The following is a 21,739-nucleotide window of genomic DNA, read 5'->3' on the forward strand; positions in this document are numbered from 1 at the left end:
TGCTTAGAGCAGTGCAAAAATAAATATAAAAAACAAACAGCAAACCTAATAAAAACACAATAAACCGACGGTAGAACCAGGAGCTGCTACAACAGGCTGCTGTTAGTACGGCGCCATCTTTTTTAGCAACTGTTTAGCATCTGTTGTACCCACACTAGTTTCTATTTCATTGGGAAGTTATTTTGTTTTTGGTTTCATGTTGTACATCATGACAGATGTATGCAGGTCCCTTTCATATTAATGATTGTGTCCTCACTAGATGATACATCTGACAGAACAACTACACGAATGAATACATACTAACTGCTAATCTACCCAAAATGACTTCAGTTTGTGTATTTTTCAAGTTGGTGGGTGCCATGAGGAAGTTTGCTCTTTGGAGATGAGTGTGTGTGGCTCTTAAAAGAGCCTTTGTGTCGATGGTTTCAAGCAGCTTTGCTTTACTTGGACTTGGGGGCCTTCTCGGTCTTCTTGGGCAACAGAACAGCCTGGATGTTGGGCAGCACGCCGCCCTGAGCGATGGTCACTCCGCCCAGGAGTTTGTTGAGCTCCTCGTCGTTGCGGACGGCCAGCTGCAGGTGGCGGGGGATGATACGGCTCTTCTTGTTGTCGCGGGCGGCGTTTCCAGCCAGCTCCAGGATCTCAGCGGTCAGGTACTCCAGCACAGCCGCCAGGTAGACGGGGGCGCCGGCACCAACGCGATGTGCGTAGTTGCCTTTACGCAGCAGCCTGTGAACACGACCGACGGGGAACTGGAGCCCAGCGCGGGAAGAGCGAGTCTTTGCCTTCGCTCTGGCCTTTCCCCAGCGCGGGAAGAGCGAGTCTTTGCCTTCGCTCTGGCCTTTCCGCCGGTTTTGCCTCTGCCTGACATGATGGATGTTGTTTGTTTCCTTAAGCACGCTAGGAGAAACTGCGGCGAGCTTATCGAGCCCTCCTTTATATATCCGCAGATCGAGCGGGACGGTTCATGCTAGACCAACCTGAATAGAAGCCTCCAGCAAAGCAGCGGAGGACGGCCTGCACTTCTGTCCAATAAGCATAGAGTACTCAGGCGGTGGGTTGTTTCATTGGGCGACGCTGAGCTCCAGGAGGGGCCTCTCACCAATCAGGACCCGGGGATCTGGAGGAGCGTCACTATTTCACGGCTAGCTCCGCAGCTTAAAAGCCGGCTGTCTCGCCAACACTAGACTCTTTTCCCGAATCAGAGACAAGCTACAAAATGGCAAGAACCAAGCAGACCGCTCGTAAATCCACCGGAGGCAAAGCCCCCAGGAAGCAGCTGGCCACCAAGGCTGCGCGCAAGAGCGCCCCGGCCACCGGCGGCGTGAAGAAGCCTCACCGTTACAGGCCCGGTACCGTGGCTCTGAGAGAGATCCGTCGCTACCAGAAATCTACGGAGCTGCTGATCCGCAAGCTGCCCTTCCAGCGCCTGGTGAGAGAAATCGCTCAGGATTTCAAGACCGACCTGCGCTTCCAGAGCTCCGCTGTCATGGCTCTGCAGGAGGCCAGCGAGGCTTACCTGGTCGGCCTGTTTGAGGACACCAACCTGTGCGCCATCCACGCCAAGAGGGTAACCATCATGCCCAAGGACATCCAGCTGGCCCGCCGCATCCGCGGAGAGAGAGCTTAAACTGCTGCTGCTCCACTGACTATAACAACGGCTCTTTTAAGAGCCACTTCACTGTACTCAAGACAAAACTCCTTCGTTGCCCTGCTTGTTAAAGACAGTTAATACATATGACTAACTAGAGAATTGACTGCAGAGCTTAAAGTACATAGCAATACCATTGGAGTATTGAATAAATTAAGTAATAACAATATAATAAATTATAATCAAGTTATTACAGTACATTACAATCCATCTTTTTAAACATTTAACTTTAATCCGATTTACAACATTAATTGAACAGGAAACTTATTAGCATGTCATATTGCCATATTTACAGGAATTGCAGTCTAATATTTGTTGCTTTAGTAGCTCTGCATAGAATACACATGGGAAGGTACACAAGCTAAGACCTGGCCTGCTATTATTCTAACATTCATGAGGTCTGATATTTCACTTCAACTGTTAAATGGAACCATGGTCACAGCTGTAATTCAATTGTTTTATTATTTAAAGGGAGATGACTGATCTACTCTGTGCAAAAACTCATCAAACAGCTTCCGCTAATTAAGAAGGTGCTTTTGGTAAAACATTACAATGGTTTTGAAAGACAATCCCCAGGGACTGGCGCCCATGCAAACAAGTGAACTATTTGAAGCCTTGAACATAATGGTAACAGTTGCATTAAAGGCATTCATCAAGAGAACATGTATACCCCACTGATATAGACTCAGATGAAAATATTAAGTATCACTGAATGCTGTAAACACAATCACAGGCTGCTATCATCTCACTGCAATTATATTTGCATTGATTTCCAAGGCAACGATATATAAGACCTTCCCCCCCCCCTTTTCTCTTCCAAAATGAGTTCAAAAGCACCACAGCTCCACCAAAACCCGTTTCCCAGCTGCTTCACATGTTTGTTCAGAGTGACCGAGTGAAAACAAGCACCGGCTGATGATTCCTTTGCACTAAAGTCACGTTTTTGTGCAGGCAGCAAACAAACCGCTGATGGCTGAGGCTCCTGGGGAAGTTGAGCCAGACCTCCTGTCAGCGCCGTGAACTTTTCATGCTGAGGGTGCTGGAGATTCATTCTATAATTAGGACTTAATTCAATATCCATGTTGAAATAGGCAATTTGACTAAATATTCACTTCAAGCAATGATCATATCAATATTGTAGCACATTTAACACTAGGATACATGTTTATGTGTATTATTTTAGTCATTGTGTAAAATAATCATTAAAACATGGCAAATGTTATTGGAAAACTATTGGTCTTGTGAGTGAGAGATCTCAGTCAACCTGTCCATATGTTACCTATTGATCAATAGATCAAGTCTTCTCAGACTTTTATAGCCAATAACACATTCATATTACAAATGAAGGTTTGAGTGTCAACACGCTGTGTATCCAGAATGTACACGCGTGTGAAGTTTGTGTAGATTACTGTGGGTAAGTGGTAGCATGTTAACAAGTTATTTGAACCATTCATACTTTACGTATGTAGTGCTTTATAAACAAACACTATAACACAAAGTACTTTCCATGCTTGCTGCGGTAAAAACAAAACCCCTACCCTTCACTAACGCCCGTCACTTTACAATTATAACCACCAGGGGGGGGAAAAACTCCTCATCCTCGTTAGTGACACAGATCACTGATTTGTGAAAGTAGATTATACATCCTACAGTACAAAACTGCTGTTGCATTTAAAAATATCTATTCTCAGATGTAGAAGCTATGCAAGATGTTTTAGATTTATTCAAGATGGCTCTTCTTCAATTTAATTAACCACAGTAATATCATTAGTTAAAAGTGGCCGTCTAAATATTATCTATGATATGGTCATAATATGGTCATGTCATTAGAGTCAGGACAGTTTGCCTCCATAGAGAAAGTGTGTGGCTCTTAAAAGAGCCTTTGGTTTGATGTCTCCACAGAGGCGTTTACTTGGAGCTGGTGTACTTGGTCACGGCCTTGGTGCCCTCAGACACGGCGTGTTTGGCCAGCTCCCCGGGCAGCAGCAGACGGACGGCGGTCTGAATCTCCCTGGAGGTGATGGTGGAGCGCTTGTTGTAATGAGCCAGACGAGAGGCCTCACCGGCGATGCGCTCGAAGATGTCGCTCACGAAGGAGTTCATGATGCCCATGGCCTTGGACGAGATCCCAGTGTCGGGGTGGACCTGCTTCAGCACCTTGTACACGTAGATGGCGTAGCTCTCCTTCCTGGACTTCCTCCTCTTCTTTCCGCCCTTACCGGGGGCCTTCGCCACCGCTTTCTTGGAGCCCTTCTTGGGCGCAGGCTTCGCTGGTTCAGGCATTGTCACGATATTTTTCGTTCAAATGAGTACGGACTCTGGTGGCCAGGCTGTACTTGAACACATCACATGTAAACCAACATGTGCCGTTCCCCCTCTGTCATTGGCTGAATTTGGAGCGCCAGTGTAACAGCACGTGGGAGTGTCTCCGTGTTCGTGAATCCATTATTCTGCTGCTGACAGATGTTGAACTGTAGAGCTCAACTGTAACATTTGGAAGGTTAAGAAATGCAAGATGTCTGAAACATATTATAATTTATGTTAGTATCCCATTTGTATCATTTAAAACAATCTGAACCAAAGCCAACTGATACACAGCTCTAAATGATAAGGGAACCCTTAATGGTCCCAGTAAAACACCAGGTCAGTTCAACTTCAGGTTTATCAATCTGTCCATTTAAGAAGCACAAGTGATTGTGAGTACATTTTAACCTATTTTGGTGCAAATGAAAGTGACAGGCACTGTAAACCCAGACAGACACACACACACACACACACACACACACACACACACACACACACACACACACAACACACACACACACACACACACACACACACACACACACACACACACACACACGCACACACACACACGCACACACACACACAGGCCCCACTCACTCGTTCAGAGCAACACGGTGATATGTAAGGAGCGTTACCATGAACAATCTGGTAAGTGACTTTTTTAAAGAACAGTGGAAACAGTTCAAATACAAAGTTTCTCTCTGGTAACATCTGGTTACACAATCAATCAAGTGCTGTGTTTTATTTTTGTGTGTATTGCAATAGGGTCTCGATTAAACAATGAGTGAGTCAATAAGTCAGTCAGGGTCCAGAAGGCTGAAGTGTAAGGCCGTTTCCAAAGCCCTGCAGTACAAGGGGGACGTCAGTGGCTAACGCACGCTGTGGTGTGCACGGAGAGGACACTTGTGTGTTCTTCATAGCAACAAATGTAGTTGCTGAGTGTGAATTTAGATATGCACTAAATGGCTGTGTATATTATTGTATATGTGTGAGTGTCTGTGTATTCATATTAATGTCTTCTTGTGAATCTATTTTAATTAAAATACAAGGCAGATTAGTTTAGCAACATGATGACTTTATTTAGCTTGACCAAACATTTTTTTTTTCTGTTTTCTTACCACTCTCTCCATGTGCTTCAGTGACAGATGGAATAAGTAATGTCGACTACACTTCCTTTATTTGTGGTCACATTGTTACTTTGTCTATAGTTATATAGATCCAGGGGTGACTCATTTTTCACCAACGTGTGTTTCTGCACAGACTTGAAGCGTAAAGGTCCTCAACATCCATTCAGAGCAACAAACTGGTGAGGTGCAGCACCTAAACAAACAGCTCTGTCCATGGTCCTTGAAGATATAAACAATTTAGTTTTGTAATTATACTCTGAACCTTAAAAAAAATTCCCTATTTTAATGACAGCCACACATCAAGTTGATGCAGCTACAGAGCTCATATTCAAAACTCAGAACAGAGAAGAAGCTGTAATAAAACAGGTGAAGCTGAGCTAATGGAAAACAAAGCTTCTGACGATCATATAGGAGAGTTCAACTGGTAGTGGACGTTGTTCCGGTTCACATGATTTGGAGAGCAGCGCCATCTGTTGGCTTCCTGATGTTACTTAAGTATATATACACAAACATGTATATGATGTGAAACTGCAATTGTCATTTATATGAGCAGCTCACCCGCAACTTCAGTACTCTACTCGTTCTTATGCAAGTGTGTATATATGTTTAAGTGTATTTATATAAATAAAATTATAAATATAAAGTGTTTTTAAGTGTCACTTATATATTTAGCAGTTAAAGACCAGAGGAAAAACGATGAATGAATATTATAACTAATGTGATTGTACAAAACTGATTTAAACTTAAAAATACTCTTTAAAGAAGTATGGTTTATGAAGTACAGTATAAATGGCTGCATATCATGTCTTCATAGCCAAAAGCTGTACTATATATTTTTTTTGTTTTGATGTGAGATAACTTCGAAATATTATTAACAATTAGAAATACTCAGAGTGCTGAGCAGAGGATGTGAGCTCTCATTGACTTGGTGTGTGGCTCTTAAAAGAGCCGTTGTGTTGTTGAGCTGTTGGAAAGTGAGTTTATCCGCCGAAGCCGTACAGAGTGCGGCCCTGTCTCTTCAGAGCATACACCACGTCCATGGCGGTCACGGTCTTCCTCTTGGCGTGCTCGGTGTAGGTGACAGCATCGCGGATCACGTTCTCCAGGAAAACCTTCAACACGCCGCGGGTCTCCTCGTAGATCAGACCGGAGATACGCTTCACTCCGCCACGGCGAGCCAGGCGGCGGATAGCGGGCTTGGTAATTCCCTGGATGTTATCACGGAGAACTTTTCGATGACGCTTTGCGCCGCCTTTCCCGAGACCTTTTCCTCCCTTTCCTCGTCCAGACATCTTGTTCAGTTAGATGAGATCTAGTCAATGAGTTTCTCCGCGGGAACCACAGCTATTGATAGCTTGACTGAGGACCTGATAGAAGACCGAGGCCGCCGTCTTCCTCCTCTGTGGATCCTCATGGCAGCTGATAATTAAGTCTATTGTGCTCTATTGTCCTACATCCAAACCTCCACAGGTTTGGATGTAGGACGGCAGATATTAAAGTCTGACACTTTACCACTTGTGTGTATTAGGAGTAGGACTGTAGCACGTTTTCATCAAGAAGGAGTAGTGCCTGTGAAAAAACGATTGGTTAAAAATTAGAGTAACATTAGGACTGTTTGGGAAATACTTAGAGAATGTATGAATATTGAGCAACCTTGAGTGAAAAACAGTGGTCACACAAAGAGTCAGTTCACGATTTATCCCTTAGCTCTCCTGTTATCCTCAAATTAAAAAGTATCCTTTGAGTCATTTTGACCCCAGCAATTAAAACACTCCATAACATTATTATAATACAAATTGTTACCTAAGTATATGTTTCCAGTATGGTTTGTTTCATTGTTGACTACTCAAATTGCTTTTTATCTAAAACACAACCCCCAACCAAAAGTAAATGTTATATTCAAAAGTGTTAGTGCCGTATAAGCACTTGATGCTTGTCTTGAACTGTTTTGGATAGTTTTATGAACATGCCCATTTATTATTAGTCCACGGTGACAGTGTGACTATGTTCATCTTTCATTTGGTATCATTGGATACTGACCAGTTTTAAAAGCACCTCATGTATGCTTGACAATGTTGTTGATTACAAACTGTCATTCTGCTGGATTATATTTTACTACATTCATCTGGTTTCATTTGCATATATGGACCTCGGATAAAATGGTCATGGTTTTGTGGTGGTATCCTTAGAGTCGTATTTTCATCCCCCGCCACCTGAAGCTGCCCGTCAACAATGACGAGGAGTTCAACAAACTTCTGGGCAGAGTGACCATCTGTCAACTTTGTCTTTCCTTTCCTACCTTTGATTCATGACTTAAAATCTATGGTTAAAATCTATAAGATCGACAACAACACTGTTGTTGTGGTTTTGCTATGAGCTTGGATGGGGGTGATTGAAGGGGTGGGGGGTGTTTTTTTTTATCATTGTGAGAATTGAAAGTACTCTGTGTTATAGTGCTTGTATAAAAAGTAATACATAAATCAAGTATGTTTGAATGGTTACAATTACATGTTTACATGCTACAATTTACACAAACACTTTCACATACTGCACACGTGTGTACATTCTGGATACACATAGTGTTTGTTGACACTAAGGCCTTCATTTGTTATTTGAATGTGTTATTGGCCATAAAAATATGAGAAGACTTGATCTATTGATCAATAGGCAACATTGTGGGCGGCTGTGGCTGAGGGGTAGAGTGGTCGTCCTCCAACCTGAAGGTAGGCGGTTCGATCCCCAGTCTGAACCATCTGCATGCCGAAGTGTCCTTGGGCAAGATGCTGAACCCTCAATAGCCCCCCATAGAATAACAAAGTGCTGCAAGTAGATGCACTGTATGAATGTGTGTGTGAATGGGTGAATGTGAAACTGTACTGTAAAGCGCTTTGAGTGGTCTTCATCAGACTAGAAAAGCGCTATATAAATACAAATCCATTTACCATATTGACAGGTTAACAGATATTTCTCACACATGGGTCAAATAGTTTTTCAGAAACGTTTGCCATGATTTAATGACTATTTTACACAGATTAATGATTACCATAATCTACAGAAACCTGTATCCCAGTGTTAACATGGTGAGCAAAAGTTGGTATTTACTAAGTAGAGAATTTGCTAATTCCAGTAAAGCTTAAACATTTTCTGGAAAATAAATGATTGAACCTGTTGACTTTTTGTATAAAATGAGAGAAATGTGCCACAATCTTAAATTAATCATCGCTTGAAGTCAATATTTGTTTAAATTGACAAATTCAACATGGATATGAACTGTAGCGGCAATGACTCTCCAGCAACCTCAGCATGAAACGTCGAGGCGATGATAGGAAGTCTGGCTCAACTTCGCCAGGAGCCTCGGCCATCAGCGGTGTGTTTGCTGCCTCCACAATTACTTGACTTTATTACAAAGGGATCATCAGCAGGTGCTTGTTTGTACTCGGTCTCTCTGAACAAACATGTGGAGCAGCAGGGAAACGGGTTTTGGTGGAGCTGTGGTGCTTGTGAACTCATTTTAGGAGAGAAACTAGTGGGAAAAGCCGCTGAGCAGCGCTGCTCACCGCGGTGAACGGGTCGTGTTTGGAGACTCCACCGACAAAATGCAGAGAGCATCAGAGCTCTTCATGAGTTCAATTTGAAGACAAATAAGTCCGCTACCTGCTGCCTCACTGTCAGCCTCCAGCACCGCTTACCCACTGACTTTTCACTCGTTATTGAGTGAAGAGAAAACACAAGTGTCTCGGCGTTCACACTGCACATAGGAGCCACAGCTCGACTGAGTCTTCACGGTTCTCATGGTGTGTTCATGTACCGCCTCCCGATCAGGACTCATCATCAGTCCTGTAACTCACTCCGATAGTTCGTCGTTGATTTAAACGCAAAGAGAAAGATGGCAGAAGTCGCTCCAGCTCCAGCTCCAGCCGCCGCCGCCGCCAAGGTTAAAGCGGTCAAGAAGAAGGTCGTGAAAGCGAAGCCCGCTGGCCCCAGCGTCAGTGAGCTCATCGTGAAAGCCGTGTCCGCGTCCAAGGAGCGCAGTGGCGCGTCAGTGTCCGCCCTCAAGAAGGCTCTGGCTGCCGGAGGTTACGATGTGGAGAAGAACAATTCCCGCGTCAACACCACCATCAAGAAGCTGGTGGTCAGCGGGACCCTGGTCCAGACCAAGGGAACCGGGGCCACAGGCTCGTTCAAGATGAGCAAGAAGGTGGAGACCAAGGTCCATAAGCCGGTGAAGAAGGCCGCTCCCAAAGCGAAGAAGCCCGCCGCCAAGAAACCTGCAGTGGCTAAAAAGCCCAAGGCAGCGGCAGCAAAGAAGCCAGCAGCCGCCAAAAAGTCCCCGAAGAAGGTGACGAAACCAGCAGCGGCCAAGAAGGTGGCCAAGAGCCCTAAGAAGGTGGCGAAGAGCCCCAAGAAAGTGGCAAAGAGCCCCAAGAAGGTGGTGAAAAAGGCGCCTGCTGCCAAGAAAGCCCCCGCGAAGAAGGTCGCCAAACCCAAAGCGAAGAAGACCGCAGCCAAGAAGAAGTGAGCTGTCCTCACAGTGAAACAGGTCTATCCTGGTAAAAGGCTCTTTTAAGAGCCACACACGTCTATCCACAAAGAGCAGACTCCTCATCATCCATCACCACTGTCAATAAATATGTAGAGACAGAGTCCTGAGGTAAAGGGAGATAAGTTGGATAGAATCATATGAAATGTCTCTTACGATGTCAAGATTTAGAAGTTAGTTAATATCAAAACATAAAATAATATAAAACATAGTTTAGACTGTGTGAAGGAGTAGCCGATTTCTACCGTCACAAACAGATCATGTAACATGATGTTCAGCCATATCCAATTTACTTCATGCACTTTCTAAAGAGTGTGCCTTTGTTGTTATATTTATCGTAGTTTCCACATGTCTTTCCTTGCTAAATATATAATAAATATAAAAGTGACAGCTGCTTAGAAAAATGACAATTCCCGCTTCACATCATACAACTTCACTGTACTGTAGTAGCATCAGGCTGCCAACAGATGGAGATGTTCTCCAAATTATGTAAGGCGGAACAACGTCCCTTACCAGATGAACTCTCCTCCATGTCCTGTCAGAAGCTTTGTTTTCCAGTAGCTCAGCTACTCCTGTTTTATTGCAGCTACTTGTTGAGTCATGAAGGACGGTTGTTGATACTAGTTGTGTTCCTGATACACACCAGTGATGAATTTATTTTACATTTAGTTTGCAAGCGTGTGTGTGTTCGGTGTGTGCGAGCGACTTTATATGCATTTAATGGTTGCGTGTGTGCTTGTCTCTAAAGACGGCAAAGTATTATGATCTGACCTGATACAATATCCCTGTTATCACTGTTTGGACCATATATATTTGCTTAAATGTACATTTGTTGTATATACATATCAGGGGACTTAAACAACAACGTCTTCTATATATATAGAAGGCCAGGATGCACTACTGTAATAGAATTGTAGGTTTCACTACCCTACCTCCTTGTCATTGGTCCAGGAGGAAGTGGGGCAGGGGAATCCATTGATGCTCTTAATGGATGTTGTGGAGCAGATCGCAGCCGTTTTACTCTTCAAGTCTGTGCAGAGGTGAAAAACTGAGATAACTGTATCTAGATAACTACAAAAAAATGTATGGTATTACCACAGTGTTGTCGACATTACACATTTCATCTGTCACTCAAGCACATGGAGAGAATGGTTAGCAAACTAGAAAAAATATTTCTTTGTCAAGCAAAGTAAATTCATCATGTTGCTAAGATTATCCGTCTTGTATCCTAATAAAAAGAGATTAACAAACAGACATTAACATGAATACACAGACTGACATATCCCCACACATGCATTCATAAACACACACGGCCATTTAAAGCATAGATACATTCACACAGAGCCACTTCATGTGTTGCTATTCTTTTCTGCCTGATTTTTTTTCTGACTGACCAATGACAGCTTCCCATGTCAGCCCACCTGTGTGATCACATTCAAGTGGAGCTCTGAGGCTGAGCACTGAGGGGTGACTGGGTGAAGGATTAGTTGTGTTCCTGAAACACACCAGTGCTGAATTTATTATTCAAGCGTGTGTGTGCGAGCGAGTTTTTATGAATTACATGGTTGTGTGTGTGCTTGTTTCTAAAGACGGCTAAGTAAAATGATCTGAGTTAAATGTACATTTGTTGTTTAAGTCCCCAGATATATATATATATATATATTTGTATATAAAGTGTTTTGTTATCAAATCTGCTTTTTATATGGATATTCACAACGAATAAATAATAAATGATTGCTTCAAAATGTCTGACATCCTGAGGTGAAAGCTGATAGTTGGACCTGTGAACACAAAGTCCAACTATCAGCTTTCACCTCAGGATGTTCAACGGTTAAAGGAACTGGCCCAAGGGTCATCTCATGACCAACAATACAGCCTTAGCTCACCTTATGAGGCCAAAGCTATTTGAGTTCACTGAAGAAGACCCTGAGAAGTGGCCGAAAGCTCAGAAAACAAAAGGAGCTTCTGGTTGAATTGATCCAGAGTACACTTCAGTGCTCAAAATGTTTGTTGTGTCATCCAAACCATTCAGATGGTGACGGAGCTCCATGCACCTTTCATGACTTCAAGCCTCATCAGTGTCACACCAGAAGATTCACAGGAGGAAAGTATACAACAATAATAATAATGATGGCTGAGTTACATGTAGCTGCTCCACTTCAATGGTCCTGCAGTTGTGCATGCTGGACCACTGTCATGTTTGCTGTGTCACTTTAATACAACAGAGGACTTGGTCAGTGATTTGAATGAAAACCTGATTCATGTGAAACACGTCCATAATAACACATGTGACTGGAAACACAGCACCTAACTTTTAAAAGCTGCTTTTAAAAATTACGCAGCTGTACCAGAGCGATCGTTATGACTACATTACTTTGTGAATAATAGTTTATAAGATGTGTAATGAATAGATACATTTACTTCTCACTCTAGATGACAAATGTAAAGAGGTTGAAATCTGAATTAAATCTGTTGTACCCACACTAGTTTCTATTTCATTGGGAAGTTATTTTGTTTTTGGTTTCATGTTGTACATCATGACAGATGTATGCAGGTCCCTTTCATATTAATGATTGTGTCCTCACTAGATGATACATCTGACAGAACAACTACACGAATGAATACATACTAACTGCTAATCTACCCAAAATGACTTCAGTTTGTGTATTTTTCAAGTTGGTGGGTGCCATGAGGAAGTTTGCTCTTTGGAGATGAGTGTGTGTGGCTCTTAAAAGAGCCTTTGTGTCGATGGTTTCAAGCAGCTTTGCTTTACTTGGACTTGGGGGCCTTCTCGGTCTTCTTGGGCAACAGAACAGCCTGGATGTTGGGCAGCACGCCGCCCTGAGCGATGGTCACTCCGCCCAGGAGTTTGTTGAGCTCCTCGTCGTTGCGGACGGCCAGCTGCAGGTGGCGGGGGATGATACGGCTCTTCTTGTTGTCGCGGGCGGCGTTTCCAGCCAGCTCCAGGATCTCAGCGGTCAGGTACTCCAGCACAGCCGCCAGGTAGACGGGGGCGCCGGCACCAACGCGATGTGCGTAGTTGCCTTTACGCAGCAGCCTGTGAACACGACCGACGGGGAACTGGAGCCCAGCGCGGGAAGAGCGAGTCTTTGCCTTCGCTCTGGCCTTTCCGCCGGTTTTGCCTCTGCCTGACATGATGGATGTTGTTTGTTTCCTTAAACACGCTAGGAGAAACTGCGGCGAGCTTATCGAGCCCTCCTTTATATATCCGCAGATCGAGCGGGACGGTTCATGCTAGACCAACCTGAATAGAAGCCTCCAGCAAAGCAGCGGAGGACGGCCTGCACTTCTGTCCAATAAGCATAGAGTACTCAGGCGGTGGGTTGTTTCATTGGGCGACGCTGAGCTCCAGGAGGGGCCTCTCACCAATCAGGACCCGGGGATCTGGAGGAGCGTCACTATTTCACGGCTAGCTCCGCAGCTTAAAAGCCGGCTGTCTCGCCAACACTAGACTCTTTTCCCGAATCAGAGACAAGCTACAAAATGGCAAGAACCAAGCAGACCGCTCGTAAATCCACCGGAGGCAAAGCCCCCAGGAAGCAGCTGGCCACCAAGGCTGCGCGCAAGAGCGCCCCGGCCACCGGCGGCGTGAAGAAGCCTCACCGTTACAGGCCCGGTACCGTGGCTCTGAGAGAGATCCGTCGCTACCAGAAATCTACGGAGCTGCTGATCCGCAAGCTGCCCTTCCAGCGCCTGGTGAGAGAAATCGCTCAGGATTTCAAGACCGACCTGCGCTTCCAGAGCTCCGCTGTCATGGCTCTGCAGGAGGCCAGCGAGGCTTACCTGGTCGGCCTGTTTGAGGACACCAACCTGTGCGCCATCCACGCCAAGAGGGTAACCATCATGCCCAAGGACATCCAGCTGGCCCGCCGCATCCGCGGAGAGAGAGCTTAAACTGCTGCTGCTCCACTGACTATAACAACGGCTCTTTTAAGAGCCACTTCACTGTACTCAAGACAAAACTCCTTCGTTGCCCTGCTTGTTAAAGACAGTTAATACATATGACTAACTAGAGAATTGACTGCAGAGCTTAAAGTACATAGCAATACCATTGGAGTATTGAATAAATTAAGTAATAACAATATAATAAATTATAATCAAGTTATTACAGTACATTACAATCCATCTTTTTAAACATTTAACTTTAATCCGATTTACAACATTAATTGAACAGGAAACTTATTAGCATGTCATATTGCCATATTTACAGGAATTGCAGTCTAATATTTGTTGCTTTAGTAGCTCTGCATAGAATACACATGGGAAGGTACACAAGCTAAGACCTGGCCTGCTATTATTCTAACATTCATGAGGTCTGATATTTCACTTCAACTGTTAAATGGAACCATGGTCACAGCTGTAATTCAATTGTTTTATTATTTAAAGGGAGATGACTGATCTACTCTGTGCAAAAACTCATCAAACAGCTTCCGCTAATTAAGAAGGTGCTTTTGGTAAAACATTACAATGGTTTTGAAAGACAATCCCCAGGGACTGGCGCCCATGCAAACAAGTGAACTATTTGAAGCCTTGAACATAATGGTAACAGTTGCATTAAAGGCATTCATCAAGAGAACATGTATACCCCACTGATATAGACTCAGATGAAAATATTAAGTATCACTGAATGCTGTAAACACAATCACAGGCTGCTATCATCTCACTGCAATTATATTTGCATTGATTTCCAAGGCAACGATATATAAGACCTTCCCCCCCCCCTTTTCTCTTCCAAAATGAGTTCAAAAGCACCACAGCTCCACCAAAACCCGTTTCCCAGCTGCTTCACATGTTTGTTCAGAGTGACCGAGTGAAAACAAGCACCGGCTGATGATTCCTTTGCACTAAAGTCACGTTTTTGTGCAGGCAGCAAACAAACCGCTGATGGCTGAGGCTCCTGGGGAAGTTGAGCCAGACCTCCTGTCAGCGCCGTGAACTTTTCATGCTGAGGGTGCTGGAGATTCATTCTATAATTAGGACTTAATTCAATATCCATGTTGAAATAGGCAATTTGACTAAATATTCACTTCAAGCAATGATCATATCAATATTGTAGCACATTTAACACTAGGATACATGTTTATGTGTATTATTTTAGTCATTGTGTAAAATAATCATTAAAACATGGCAAATGTTATTGGAAAACTATTGGTCTTGTGAGTGAGAGATCTCAGTCAACCTGTCCATATGTTACCTATTGATCAATAGATCAAGTCTTCTCAGACTTTTATAGCCAATAACACATTCATATTACAAATGAAGGTTTGAGTGTCAACACGCTGTGTATCCAGAATGTACACGCGTGTGAAGTTTGTGTAGATTACTGTGGGTAAGTGGTAGCATGTTAACAAGTTATTTGAACCATTCATACTTTACGTATGTAGTGCTTTATAAACAAACACTATAACACAAAGTACTTTCCATGCTTGCTGCGGTAAAAACAAAACCCCTACCCTTCACTAACGCCCGTCACTTTACAATTATAACCACCAGGGGGGGGAAAAACTCCTCATCCTCGTTAGTGACACAGATCACTGATTTGTGAAAGTAGATTATACATCCTACAGTACAAAACTGCTGTTGCATTTAAAAATATCTATTCTCAGATGTAGAAGCTATGCAAGATGTTTTAGATTTATTCAAGATGGCTCTTCTTCAATTTAATTAACCACAGTAATATCATTAGTTAAAAGTGGCCGTCTAAATATTATCTATGATATGGTCATAATATGGTCATGTCATTAGAGTCAGGACAGTTTGCCTCCATAGAGAAAGTGTGTGGCTCTTAAAAGAGCCTTTGGTTTGATGTCTCCACAGAGGCGTTTACTTGGAGCTGGTGTACTTGGTCACGGCCTTGGTGCCCTCAGACACGGCGTGTTTGGCCAGCTCCCCGGGCAGCAGCAGACGGACGGCGGTCTGAATCTCCCTGGAGGTGATGGTGGAGCGCTTGTTGTAATGAGCCAGACGAGAGGCCTCACCGGCGATGCGCTCGAAGATGTCGCTCACGAAGGAGTTCATGATGCCCATGGCCTTGGACGAGATCCCAGTGTCGGGGTGGACCTGCTTCAGCACCTTGTACACGTAGATGGCGTAGCTCTCCTTCCTGGACTTCCTCCTCTTCTTTCCGCCCTTACCGGGGGCCTTCGCCACCGCTTTCTTGGAGCCCTTCTTGGGCGCAGGCTTCGCTGGTTCAGGCATTGTCACGATATTTTTCGTTCAAATGAGTACGGACTCTGGTGGCCAGGCTGTACTTGAACACATCACATGTAAACCAACATGTGCCGTTCCCCCTCTGTCATTGGCTGAATTTGGAGCGCCAGTGTAACAGCACGTGGGAGTGTCTCCGTGTTCGTGAATCCATTATTCTGCTGCTGACAGATGTTGAACTGTAGAGCTCAACTGTAACATTTGGAAGGTTAAGAAATGCAAGATGTCTGAAACATATTATAATTTATGTTAGTATCCCATTTGTATCATTTAAAACAATCTGAACCAAAGCCAACTGATACACAGCTCTAAATGATAAGGGAACCCTTAATGGTCCCAGTAAAACACCAGGTCAGTTCAACTTCAGGTTTATCAATCTGTCCATTTAAGAAGCACAAGTGATTGTGAGTACATTTTAACCTATTTTGGTGCAAATGAAAGTGACAGGCACTGTAAACCCAGACAGACCACACACACACACACACACACACACACACACACACACACACACACACACACAACACACACACACACACACACACACACACACACACACACACACACACACACACGCACACACACACACGCACACACACACACAGGCCCCACTCACTCGTTCAGAGCAACACGGTGATATGTAAGGAGCGTTACCATGAACAATCTGGTAAGTGACTTTTTTAAAGAACAGTGGAAACAGTTCAAATACAAAGTTTCTCTCTGGTAACATCTGGTTACACAATCAATCAAGTGCTGTGTTTTATTTTTGTGTGTATTGCAATAGGGTCTCGATTAAACAATGAGTGAGTCAATAAGTCAGTCAGGGTCCAGAAGGCTGAAGTGTAAGGCCGTTTCCAAAGCCCTGCAGTACAAGGGGGACGTCAGTGGCTAACGCACGCTGTGGTGTGCACGGAGAGGACACTTGTGTGTTCTTCATAGCAACAAATGTAGTTGCTGAGTGTGAATTTAGATATGCACTAAATGGCTGTGTATATTATTGTATATGTGTGAGTGTCTGTGTATTCATATTAATGTCTTCTTGTGAATCTATTTTAATTAAAATACAAGGCAGATTAGTTTAGCAACATGATGACTTTATTTAGCTTGACCAAACATTTTTTTTTTCTGTTTTCTTACCACTCTCTCCATGTGCTTCAGTGACAGATGGAATAAGTAATGTCGACTACACTTCCTTTATTTGTGGTCACATTGTTACTTTGTCTATAGTTATATAGATCCAGGGGTGACTCATTTTTCACCAACGTGTGTTTCTGCACAGACTTGAAGCGTAAAGGTCCTCAACATCCATTCAGAGCAACAAACTGGTGAGGTGCAGCACCTAAACAAACAGCTCTGTCCATGGTCCTTGAAGATATAAACAATTTAGTTTTGTAATTATACTCTGAACCTTAAAAAAAATTCCCTATTTTAATGACAGCCACACATCAAGTTGATGCAGCTACAGAGCTCATATTCAAAACTCAGAACAGAGAAGAAGCTGTAATAAAACAGGTGAAGCTGAGCTAATGGAAAACAAAGCTTCTGACGATCATATAGGAGAGTTCAACTGGTAGTGGACGTTGTTCCGGTTCACATGATTTGGAGAGCAGCGCCATCTGTTGGCTTCCTGATGTTACTTAAGTATATATACACAAACATGTATATGATGTGAAACTGCAATTGTCATTTATATGAGCAGCTCACCCGCAACTTCAGTACTCTACTCGTTCTTATGCAAGTGTGTATATATGTTTAAGTGTATTTATATAAATAAAATTATAAATATAAAGTGTTTTTAAGTGTCACTTATATATTTAGCAGTTAAAGACCAGAGGAAAAACGATGAATGAATATTATAACTAATGTGATTGTACAAAACTGATTTAAACTTAAAAATACTCTTTAAAGAAGTATGGTTTATGAAGTACAGTATAAATGGCTGCATATCATGTCTTCATAGCCAAAAGCTGTACTATATATTTTTTTTGTTTTGATGTGAGATAACTTCGAAATATTATTAACAATTAGAAATACTCAGAGTGCTGAGCAGAGGATGTGAGCTCTCATTGACTTGGTGTGTGGCTCTTAAAAGAGCCGTTGTGTTGTTGAGCTGTTGGAAAGTGAGTTTATCCGCCGAAGCCGTACAGAGTGCGGCCCTGTCTCTTCAGAGCATACACCACGTCCATGGCGGTCACGGTCTTCCTCTTGGCGTGCTCGGTGTAGGTGACAGCATCGCGGATCACGTTCTCCAGGAAAACCTTCAACACGCCGCGGGTCTCCTCGTAGATCAGACCGGAGATACGCTTCACTCCGCCACGGCGAGCCAGGCGGCGGATAGCGGGCTTGGTAATTCCCTGGATGTTATCACGGAGAACTTTTCGATGACGCTTTGCGCCGCCTTTCCCGAGACCTTTTCCTCCCTTTCCTCGTCCAGACATCTTGTTCAGTTAGATGAGATCTAGTCAATGAGTTTCTCCGCGGGAACCACAGCTATTGATAGCTTGACTGAGGACCTGATAGAAGACCGAGGCCGCCGTCTTCCTCCTCTGTGGATCCTCATGGCAGCTGATAATTAAGTCTATTGTGCTCTATTGTCCTACATCCAAACCTCCACAGGTTTGTATGTAGGACGGCAGATATTAAAGTCTGACACTTTACCACTTGTGTGTATTAGGAGTAGGACTGTAGCACGTTTTCATCAAGAAGGAGTAGTGCCTGTGAAAAAACGATTGGTTAAAAATTAGAGTAACATTAGGACTGTTTGGGAAATACTTAGAGAATGTATGAATATTGAGCAACCTTGAGTGAAAAACAGTGGTCACACAAAGAGTCAGTTCACGATTTATCCCTTAGCTCTCCTGTTATCCTCAAATTAAAAAGTATCCTTTGAGTCATTTTGACCCCAGCAATTAAAACACTCCATAACATTATTATAATACAAATTGTTACCTAAGTATATGTTTCCAGTATGGTTTGTTTCATTGTTGACTACTCAAATTGCTTTTTATCTAAAACACAACCCCCAACCAAAAGTAAATGTTATATTCAAAAGTGTTAGTGCCGTATAAGCACTTGATGCTTGTCTTGAACTGTTTTGGATAGTTTTATGAACATGCCCATTTATTATTAGTCCACGGTGACAGTGTGACTATGTTCATCTTTCATTTGGTATCATTGGATACTGACCAGTTTTAAAAGCACCTCATGTATGCTTGACAATGTTGTTGATTACAAACTGTCATTCTGCTGGATTATATTTTACTACATTCATCTGGTTTCATTTGCATATATGGACCTCGGATAAAATGGTCATGGTTTTGTGGTGGTATCCTTAGAGTCGTATTTTCATCCCCCGCCACCTGAAGCTGCCCGTCAACAATGACGAGGAGTTCAACAAACTTCTGGGCAGAGTGACCATCTGTCAACTTTGTCTTTCCTTTCCTACCTTTGATTCATGACTTAAAATCTATGGTTAAAATCTATAAGATCGACAACAACACTGTTGTTGTGGTTTTGCTATGAGCTTGGATGGGGGTGATTGAAGGGGTGGGGGGTGTTTTTTTTTTATCATTGTGAGAATTGAAAGTACTCTGTGTTATAGTGCTTGTATAAAAAGTAATACATAAATCAAGTATGTTTGAATGGTTACAATTACATGTTTACATGCTACAATTTACACAAACACTTTCACATACTGCACACGTGTGTACATTCTGGATACACATAGTGTTTGTTGACACTAAGGCCTTCATTTGTTATTTGAATGTGTTATTGGCCATAAAAATATGAGAAGACTTGATCTATTGATCAATAGGCAACATTGTGGGCGGCTGTGGCTGAGGGGTAGAGTGGTCGTCCTCCAACCTGAAGGTAGGCGGTTCGATCCCCAGTCTGAACCATCTGCATGCCGAAGTGTCCTTGGGCAAGATGCTGAACCCTCAATAGCCCCCCATAGAATAACAAAGTGCTGCAAGTAGATGCACTGTATGAATGTGTGTGTGAATGGGTGAATGTGAAACTGTACTGTAAAGCGCTTTGAGTGGTCTTCATCAGACTAGAAAAGCGCTATATAAATACAAATCCATTTACCATATTGACAGGTTAACAGATATTTCTCACACATGGGTCAAATAGTTTTTCAGAAACGTTTGCCATGATTTAATGACTATTTTACACAGATAATGATTACCATAATCTACAGAAACCTGTATCCCAGTGTTAACATGGTGAGCAAAAGTTGGTATTTACTAAGTAGAGAATTTGCTAATTCCAGTAAAGCTTAAACATTTTCTGGAAAATAAATGATTGAACCTGTTGACTTTTTGTATAAAATGAGAGAAATGTGCCACAATCTTAAATTAATCATCGCTTGAAGTCAATATTTGTTTAAATTGACAAATTCAACATGGATATGAACTGTAGCGGCAATGACTCTCCAGCAACCTCAGCATGAAACGTCGAGGCGATGATAGGAAGTCTGGCTCAACTTCGCCAGGAGCCTCGGCCATCAGCGGTGTGTTTGCTGCCTCCACAATTACTTGACTTTATTACAAAGGGATCATCAGCAGGTGCTTGTTTGTACTCGGTCTCTCTGAACAAACATGTGGAGCAGCAGGGAAACGGGTTTTGGTGGAGCTGTGGTGCTTGTGAACTCATTTTAGGAGAGAAACTAGTGGGAAAAGCCGCTGAGCAGCGCTGCTCACCGCGGTGAACGGGTCGTGTTTGGAGACTCCACCGACAAAATGCAGAGAGCATCAGAGCTCTTCATGAGTTCAATTTGAAGACAAATAAGTCCGCTACCTGCTGCCTCACTGTCAGCCTCCAGCACCGCTTACCCACTGACTTTTCACTCGTTATTGAGTGAAGAGAAAACACAAGTGTCTCGGCGTTCACACTGCACATAGGAGCCACAGCTCGACTGAGTCTTCACGGTTCTCATGGTGTGTTCATGTACCGCCTCCCGATCAGGACTCATCATCAGTCCTGTAACTCACTCCGATAGTTCGTCGTTGATTTAAACGCAAAGAGAAAGATGGCAGAAGTCGCTCCAGCTCCAGCTCCAGCCGCCGCCGCCGCCAAGGTTAAAGCGGTCAAGAAGAAGGTCGTGAAAGCGAAGCCCGCTGGCCCCAGCGTCAGTGAGCTCATCGTGAAAGCCGTGTCCGCGTCCAAGGAGCGCAGTGGCGCGTCAGTGTCCGCCCTCAAGAAGGCTCTGGCTGCCGGAGGTTACGATGTGGAGAAGAACAATTCCCGCGTCAACACCACCATCAAGAAGCTGGTGGTCAGCGGGACCCTGGTCCAGACCAAGGGAACCGGGGCCACAGGCTCGTTCAAGATGAGCAAGAAGGTGGAGACCAAGGTCCATAAGCCGGTGAAGAAGGCCGCTCCCAAAGCGAAGAAGCCCGCCGCCAAGAAACCTGCAGTGGCTAAAAAGCCCAAGGCAGCGGCAGCAAAGAAGCCAGCAGCCGCCAAAAAGTCCCCGAAGAAGGTGACGAAACCAGCAGCGGCCAAGAAGGTGGCCAAGAGCCCTAAGAAGGTGGCGAAGAGCCCCAAGAAAGTGGCAAAGAGCCCCAAGAAGGTGGTGAAAAAGGCGCCTGCTGCCAAGAAAGCCCCCGCGAAGAAGGTCGCCAAACCCAAAGCGAAGAAGACCGCAGCCAAGAAGAAGTGAGCTGTCCTCACAGTGAAACAGGTCTATCCTGGTAAAAGGCTCTTTTAAGAGCCACACACGTCTATCCACAAAGAGCAGACTCCTCATCATCCATCACCACTGTCAATAAATATGTAGAGACAGAGTCCTGAGGTAAAGGGAGATAAGTTGGATAGAATCATATGAAATGTCTCTTACGATGTCAAGATTTAGAAGTTAGTTAATATCAAAACATAAAATAATAT

General features: G+C 43.7%; 8 protein-coding genes across 10 annotated transcripts; 4 read left to right on the forward strand and 4 right to left on the reverse strand.

Moving 5' to 3' along the window:
- Positions 1 to 440: 440 nt before the first annotated feature.
- On the reverse strand, positions 441 to 12,787 carry LOC132996515 (histone H2A). Of its 3 annotated transcripts, none has more exons than XM_061066809.1 (3): positions 12,399 to 12,787; positions 842 to 890; positions 441 to 797 (listed from the first exon to the last, which is right to left on the reverse strand). In XM_061066809.1, the coding sequence occupies exons 1-3, from the start codon at positions 12,779 to 12,781 to the stop codon at positions 441 to 443; spliced, it is 789 nt and encodes a 262-aa protein (XP_060922792.1). In that variant the 5' UTR covers positions 12,782 to 12,787. The 3 variants fall into 3 exon arrangements, with proteins under 3 accessions (XP_060922792.1, XP_060922791.1, XP_060922790.1); XM_061066808.1 differs by lacking the exons at positions 842 to 890; positions 12,399 to 12,787 and adding exons at positions 1,678 to 1,681; positions 6,350 to 6,377 and having other exon boundaries at positions 441 to 792; XM_061066807.1 differs by lacking the exon at positions 12,399 to 12,787 and having other exon boundaries at positions 836 to 871.
- LOC132996514 (histone H3) lies at positions 1,220 to 1,630 on the forward strand. Its single transcript, XM_061066806.1, has one exon. The coding sequence runs from the start codon at positions 1,220 to 1,222 to the stop codon at positions 1,628 to 1,630; it is 411 nt and encodes a 136-aa protein (XP_060922789.1).
- LOC132996517 (histone H2B) lies at positions 3,560 to 3,934 on the reverse strand. The gene has a single exon (XM_061066811.1). It carries the CDS (start codon positions 3,932 to 3,934, stop codon positions 3,560 to 3,562), a length of 375 nt encoding a protein of 124 aa, XP_060922794.1.
- LOC132996518 (histone H1-like) lies at positions 8,951 to 9,604 on the forward strand. The gene has a single exon (XM_061066812.1). The coding sequence runs from the start codon at positions 8,972 to 8,974 to the stop codon at positions 9,602 to 9,604; it is 633 nt and encodes a 210-aa protein (XP_060922795.1). The 5' UTR covers positions 8,951 to 8,971.
- Positions 12,788 to 13,129: 342 nt separating the features above from the next.
- LOC132997028 (histone H3-like) lies at positions 13,130 to 15,168 on the forward strand. The gene is made up of 2 exons (XM_061067398.1): positions 13,130 to 13,536; positions 15,147 to 15,168. The coding sequence occupies exons 1-2, from the start codon at positions 13,130 to 13,132 to the stop codon at positions 15,166 to 15,168; spliced, it is 429 nt and encodes a 142-aa protein (XP_060923381.1).
- A 301-nt stretch (positions 15,169 to 15,469) lies between these two features.
- On the reverse strand, positions 15,470 to 15,844 carry LOC132996516 (histone H2B). Its single transcript, XM_061066810.1, has one exon. The coding sequence runs from the start codon at positions 15,842 to 15,844 to the stop codon at positions 15,470 to 15,472; it is 375 nt and encodes a 124-aa protein (XP_060922793.1).
- A 2,132-nt stretch (positions 15,845 to 17,976) lies between these two features.
- LOC132996522 (histone H4) lies at positions 17,977 to 20,947 on the reverse strand. The gene is made up of 2 exons (XM_061066814.1): positions 20,939 to 20,947; positions 17,977 to 18,288 (listed from the first exon to the last, which is right to left on the reverse strand). The coding sequence occupies exon 2, from the start codon at positions 18,286 to 18,288 to the stop codon at positions 17,977 to 17,979; it is 312 nt and encodes a 103-aa protein (XP_060922797.1). The 5' UTR covers positions 20,939 to 20,947.
- On the forward strand, positions 20,862 to 21,515 carry LOC132996519 (histone H1-like). Its single transcript, XM_061066813.1, has one exon. It carries the CDS (start codon positions 20,883 to 20,885, stop codon positions 21,513 to 21,515), a length of 633 nt encoding a protein of 210 aa, XP_060922796.1. The 5' UTR covers positions 20,862 to 20,882.
- Positions 21,516 to 21,739: the final 224 nt, after the last annotated feature.

This window comes from Limanda limanda, chromosome 23, assembly GCF_963576545.1.
Source record: "Limanda limanda chromosome 23, fLimLim1.1, whole genome shotgun sequence".
NCBI lineage: Eukaryota > Metazoa > Chordata > Actinopteri > Pleuronectiformes > Pleuronectidae > Limanda > Limanda limanda.